Raw genomic sequence first — 6,839 nt, 5'->3', positions numbered from 1 at the left:
ACGTGTGACCTCACTACTCAGTTGACCTAAATTAGTGATTATCTTTCTTGGGAAATTTGTTCCCTTGACTACTTCTAACTAATCCGTGTTTGCATTATGCAAATGTATTGACATATTTGGCGATTTACAACGTATTTGAGGAATTAACAAAATTCGGTGCAAAAAGAATAATGACTTTTTACAGCCGGCATTGCCATTACCAAAACTATTTTCACCAACACCACTATCACCACAAGTAACACTAATACTACTACCACCAACGCCTGTCCTGTAACACCTCTGCCATCACCAGCACACAAATACCACCACAACTATCACCAACATAATCCCATAATCCATCATCTCCCTCCATCACCAACTTCCAGCCCCTCCATCTTAGTCCATACAAGCTCTACTCTACCATCACTACATCACCGACCATTACATCACCTTCTCCCGCTTACATTGCCTTCTCCACCGCCTCCTTCACTACCACCATGGAAACCTCTTTGCATATAGAGCGACCGGCTTATCGCGGACTGAGGTCCCGCCCCGCTGGCTCGGTCCCGTCCCATCGCCGACCCGCGAATAAAGAGGCGATTCTGTTGTCACTGTTTTTGCGAAGCCTACACTACACCTTCTCATTCTACTTCTCCTCTACCTCCTCTTCTTCTTCTTCGTTCTCTTGATCCTCCTCTTCTCCTCTTCCTCCTCCTCCTCCTTCTCACCCTCCCATTTATATCCGACATCTAATTCTTTTTCATCACTTTTTCTTTCTTATCATCGTTATGTATATATATATATATATATATATATATATATATACATAAATTCATACATACATATACCAAAGGCTTTCTTCCCCTTATACGGGAGGTAGTCAAAAAACAAAGGCATAGGAACCACTCCCACCCATTCCATCCCCTACATACTCCATTCCCCTCTACCCTCTTTCCTCCCTCTTAGTACCTCCTGGATGACGGGTCATCCCTGCATCTTGTCCACTGACCTGGGTCAGAAGCAGTGTCACAAGACACAGCACATCCACAGCAAGGCTGCTTCATTAAATCGGCAACCCCCTTATATATATATATATATAAATATATATTTATATTATATATATATATATATATATATGTGTGTGTGTGTGTGTATGTGTGTGTGTGTGTGTGTGTGTGTGTGTGTGTGTGTGTGTGTGTGTGTGTGTGTGTGTGTGTGTGTGTGTGTGTGTATATATATATATATGTATGCATGTATATACATATACATATGTATATATATATATATATATATATATATATATATATATATATATATATATATATACATACCAAAGGCTTTCCCCCTTACACGGGGGCAACCAAAAAGAAAAAGGCATAGAAACAACTCCCACGCATTCCATCTTTACATACTCCCCTCCACCCTCTTCCCTCCCTCTCATCTTGGCACCTCCTGAATGACGGGTCATCCCTGCATCCTGTCCACGGCATTGGGTCAGAAGCAGTGTCGCAAGAAACAGAAGATTCACAGCAAGGCCGCTTCATTAATTCGGCGACCCCCCCTCTCCGTCCCCTCATGAAGAAAAGGAGAAGACGGGGAGAAATCCCTTCAGGCTGCGTCAATTTATTTCTCATACATACTTCCTCACCCCCATTCCCCCACCTGCTCCCCTCATGCAGGGCGACATAACACATCCCTGACGAAGTCCCACCTTTACCTCAAACCATTCACTCTCTCCATTTCTAATCCTAACACAAGCTCTACTACTCTCGTAAAAACTCTTGACTGGTCTTAACAGCTTTCCTCCTATCCCATATATCTGTAATTACCCCACAGTGCCTTCCTGTCTACCCTGTCGTAAGCCTTTTCCAAATCCATAAAAGCACATAAAACATCCTTACCTTTTCCTATAGCTTTCTCACATATCTGTCTTACCACAAAAATCTGGTCTACACAACCCCTACCTGTCCTAAAACAACACTGTTCCTCACCAATTACTTCCTCTGTTCCTCTCCTAATTCCCTCAATTAAAATCCTCCTATAAGCCTTCCCAACTACACTCAACTAGCTGATCCCTCTGAAACTACTACACTCATACTTTTTCCCTTTTTCCGTGTAAAGTGGAACCGTACAGGCACTCTTCCAGTCCTCCGGCACTCTACCCTCTCTTAAACAAACATTAAATAACCTCACCAGCCAGTCCACCATAACTGTACCTCCTTTCTTCAGACATTCTGCATAGCATCCATCCAACCCAGGTGCCTTACCTGCTTTCATCATCTTATCAGCTGCCTTCACTTCATCTTTCCCTATTTCTCCTCCATTTTCCTCATTCATCACTCTCATTTTCTTAGCGCTTCCCACTGCAACTACCTTTCCCTCCCTATCCTCCTTCACATTTAGCAACTCCCTAAAATATTCTGCCCACCTCCTTCTCACTGCCTTCTCTTCCATTATCATCTCTCCATCTGCACCTTTTACCTTTTCTTCTCTACATGATTCGCCTCCTCTTCCTCTTTTAATTTCTTTCCAAAACATATTTTTATTACTTTCAAATTTTCTGACATACTCTTACCCCATTACACATCTGCTCTCCTCTTTACTTAATTTATCTTATGCTTAATTTCCCTTCTCTTTACTTTGTACCTCTCATACGATTCCCTCTTCGTAATTTGTAGCCAATCTATGAAAGCCTGCTTCTTCTCTTCTACACATTTATTTGCTTCCTCATCCCACCACTCACTACCTTTCCTTCTATTTCCTCCCGTCTTACACACACACACACACACACACACACACACACACACACACACACACACACACACATATATATATATATATATACATATATACAAATATATACATATATATATATATATATATATATATATATATATTAACAACCACAGTGCACTTTAATTCTAAGCCATCAACATCGGGAGACCCAATGCAGGCGAATTTCTGCTTGTGGCCTGGCCTCCATTGAGTCTCCCAATGTTGATGGCTTAGAATTAAAGTGCATAGTGGTTGTTAAAATGTATCTCTAATCACTGGGACCCATTCAGTGTTGTACATATATATATGTATATATATATGTATATATATATACATATGTATATATATATATATATATACATATATATATATATGAGTGAAAAGGTGGTAGAGAAATACGGGTTAGAGCGAGAACACTGTATTACTGACGTTTCGACTACAAGTCTTCTTCAGAGTGACAGACATCGTGTGTGTACATCATATATACTCTTTTTATGGCTCATCCGGCTGGACGTTTCAGCAAGTCGCATGCCGATTGGCCCGATACTCCCTCCTCCACAACCAATCTGGCGGCTGCAAATGACAAGTTAACGAACCCTTCTCTGTGGTTGCTGACCTTTCCCAGTGTTATGCACGCGGACTCGACCAGCTTTCTCATTCTCCTTTGAAGTCCGGTGCAGATCGGGCGTGCTTCTTCCCATTCTGGTAAATGTCCGTGTGTGTCCACATGTACTACCAGTGAATTTGAAGTCCTGTGATGTCCTGTGAAGACAACCAATTACCATTCCTAGACACTGTCATTCATCGGGGTGAAACGGATGGAAAGTTTTCAGTATACAGAAAACCCACGAACAAAGATGACTTCATACACTACTTATACCATCACAGCACACGCACAAAAACAGGTATGATAATAGGTTTCTATCTGAGAGCATTGAGGATATGCAACAAAGAATATGTAGAAGAGGAGATGTCCTACATATTTAATGTCTTCCGTAAGCTTATGTACCCAGCAGGACTACTATCCAAATTGAGAAGGAAAGCGGAAGAAATTTACTCAAGACAGAAAAGTGACTAAGCTTCAATAAAATACCTAGTAGTACCTTTCGCAAAGGAAGCAAAAGCCATAACCAATACGTTATCTAAAGCCATAACCAATACGTAAATGTCCATCACAGAACATCCAATAAGGACAACCCCGGAGTATATAAGATACCATGTCTCGATTGTGATAAAGTGTACTGGGGACAAACGGGACGTGATCTACCCACTAGGGCAAGTGACCTGAGGCTTACTGAGTTCCCCACTGTAACTTCCTCCTCTGTATATAACACCTTGTCTATGTACCCAATAATTGTAACTGCTGAAAAGAACCACAGTTAGTGGTCGATATATACGGTTTACTCCGTATCTCAGCTTATCTTTCTCCGAGAGTGTGTTTAAGTTATATTATATTATATTATACTATATCATATATATATATATATATATATATATATATATATATGTATATATATGTATGTAAGTATTTGTATATATATACATACATATATATTTCATATATATATATATATATACATATATATATGTATATATAAATATATATATGTGTATATATATATATATATATATATGTCTATATAATATGTATATATGTATATATATGCATATATATATATGTATATATATGTATGTATATATAAAAATATTTATATACATATATATATATACATATATAATATCCATAAATACACACACACACATACACACACACACACACACACACGCACACACATATATATATATATATATATATATATATATATATACTGTATTTACATATATATATACATATCTATATATATGCATATATATATATATATATATATATATATATATATATATATATGCATATACTGTATATATGTATGTATATACAGTATATGTATATATATATATATATATATATATATATATATATATATATCTCTTACTTGTCTTACTTGTCTTAATTTTTCATAGATTTAGGTGACTTCACAACGGCCAGTCTGGGAACCCACCGCTTCCGCACCCCTGCGCGCACTTCAGCTATTGAAGCTGATCATTGATGGAGTTTGATGCATCGCCCCGTGCAGTCGGGCACTGTGGTATAGAAGGCTCATCAGGCAAAGATGTCAAAAACTTGTCTAGCCTCCTCTTGAAAGCCTCGGTGCTGACTCCTATTAGGTCTCTTATGTCTCGGGGTAGACAATTGAAGAGACGTGGTCCAGCACCGAAAAAGCTCTCTTCCTAGATCATTTTTATGCGTTGAGAGTAACTGTTCACAGCTTTCCTCGGATAGGTCCTACCAAATCTGGGGTGGTGTTGTGCACTGAAGTCCCCCGGCGATGGGTTTGGTATAGTGCCCTCAAGTATCTTCCAGGCATATATAATAATGTAGAGCTCTCTGCGTCTTTGGAGAGAGTATAAATGGAGGTTTTTCAGCCTCTTCCATTAATTGTTTATGAAACTCTATAAATCCTCTTGACAAACACTCTCTGAACCTGTTTCAACTCTTGAATCTCATTGATCTTATGTGGCGACCATAGCTGGCAGGCATACTCCATCTCTGATACCACGAGGGTCTTCCATAGAGGTATCAGGTGCTCTGTTGCATGGGATTTGAAGGTTCGCAGAAGCCACCCACTCAATCCTCTACCAAACTTTGCATTTAGGGCAATGTGTTCTTTGAAATTACAGTGCCTCTTTTTCCTCTATTTTTTCCTCTCCCACTTTGTATATAAAATTTTTGCGATCCATGCTTAGACCATATTTCAGTACTTCAAATACAATGCGGTTAATTTTCATGTTATTGACATCTGACCACTCACAAATTGTTTTTATGTCTTTTTGCAAATTTTCTGCATCCTCTACAGTACATATTGCTCGGGATATTCTAGTCTCATCCTCAAATGATGTCACCTTTGAGTCAGCTATATCTTTATCAATGTCACTGATCATGATTAAGAATAAAAATGGGCCGAGCACTGAACCTTGTGGCACTCCACTGATCACTGGTGAGTCTTTGGAGTGTGTGCCTTCCACTACCATTTTCTGCTTTCTATTATAAAGAAAGTCTAAGTCAAATACCGAGCTTACCATTAATGCCACACTTTTTTATTTTGCGTAGCAGGATCCCGTAATCCATCTTATCAAATGATTTTGCAAACTCCAGATACTACGTCTATGTTCTCCCCATACGCTACTTTCTCGTGTACATTTGCATAATGGTCCAGAAGTTGAGAGAGGCATGATCAACCATTGCAAAAGCAATGTTGGCCCGGATTGAACTGGCCAGTCCTTTCTAAGAAATTTACTATGGACTTCCGAATCACCCTCTCAAACACCTTGATGATGTGGGAGGTGAGGCAAAAAGGCCTGTAGTCGGAGACCATACCCCTTGAACCTCCTTTAGGGGTAATTAGGCCTTCTTTAAATGCTGATGGTATGGCACCTTCCTCTAGTGATTTTCTCCATATCATACTGATCGGAGTAGCTATCACTTTTTTACATTTCTTTAAGAACACTGCAGGTAAGTTGTCTGGGCCTGCTGCTGAGTTTGGTTTGAGTTCATTGATGGCCTCTATAATGTCCCCAGATGTAAACTCTATGTCATTTAAACAACTGTTGTTCATCCCATCCATTTCAAAGAATTCTGCTGGGTTTCTTATCACTTTTTCAGGTACCGGCACACTAAATACACTTTTGTACTGTTTTTCCAGCATATCTGCAATCATAGTAGGGTCATTCACTAGTTCTCCATTGTCCTTTTCAAGTGGACCAATTTTAACCCTTGTCTTCAATTTCTTTTGTGCGTATGCATGAAAGATTTTGGGATTTACTTTAATCGACTCTATCGCTTTATTTTCTTTATATATCCTCTATTTTTCGTGTAATTATTTAAGTTTGTATTCCAGTTCTTTGATATTTTCTTCAATATTTCGATTGTTATTTTCTGACTTTGACTTGTACATGAGTCTTTTAGTCAACATACTTTGCCTCCTCATTAGTATTTTGCTATCCCGGTTAAGTTTTTGTCACCTCTT

General features: G+C 38.9%; 1 protein-coding gene across 1 annotated transcript; it reads right to left on the bottom strand.

The window, feature by feature from the left end:
* Positions 1–6,047: 6,047 nt before the first annotated feature.
* LOC143028421 (uncharacterized) lies at positions 6,048–6,530 on the bottom strand. The gene has a single exon (XM_076190480.1). It carries the CDS (start codon positions 6,528–6,530, stop codon positions 6,048–6,050), a length of 483 nt encoding a protein of 160 aa, XP_076046595.1.
* Positions 6,531–6,839: the final 309 nt, after the last annotated feature.

Source organism: Oratosquilla oratoria, chromosome 1 (genome assembly GCF_046742065.1).
Source record: "Oratosquilla oratoria isolate Oo_2021 chromosome 1, ASM4674206v1, whole genome shotgun sequence".
Lineage (NCBI taxonomy): Eukaryota > Metazoa > Arthropoda > Malacostraca > Stomatopoda > Squillidae > Oratosquilla > Oratosquilla oratoria.
Note: the sequence above shows the minus strand (reverse complement) of the source record. Positions and strands in the feature narration are given on the sequence as shown.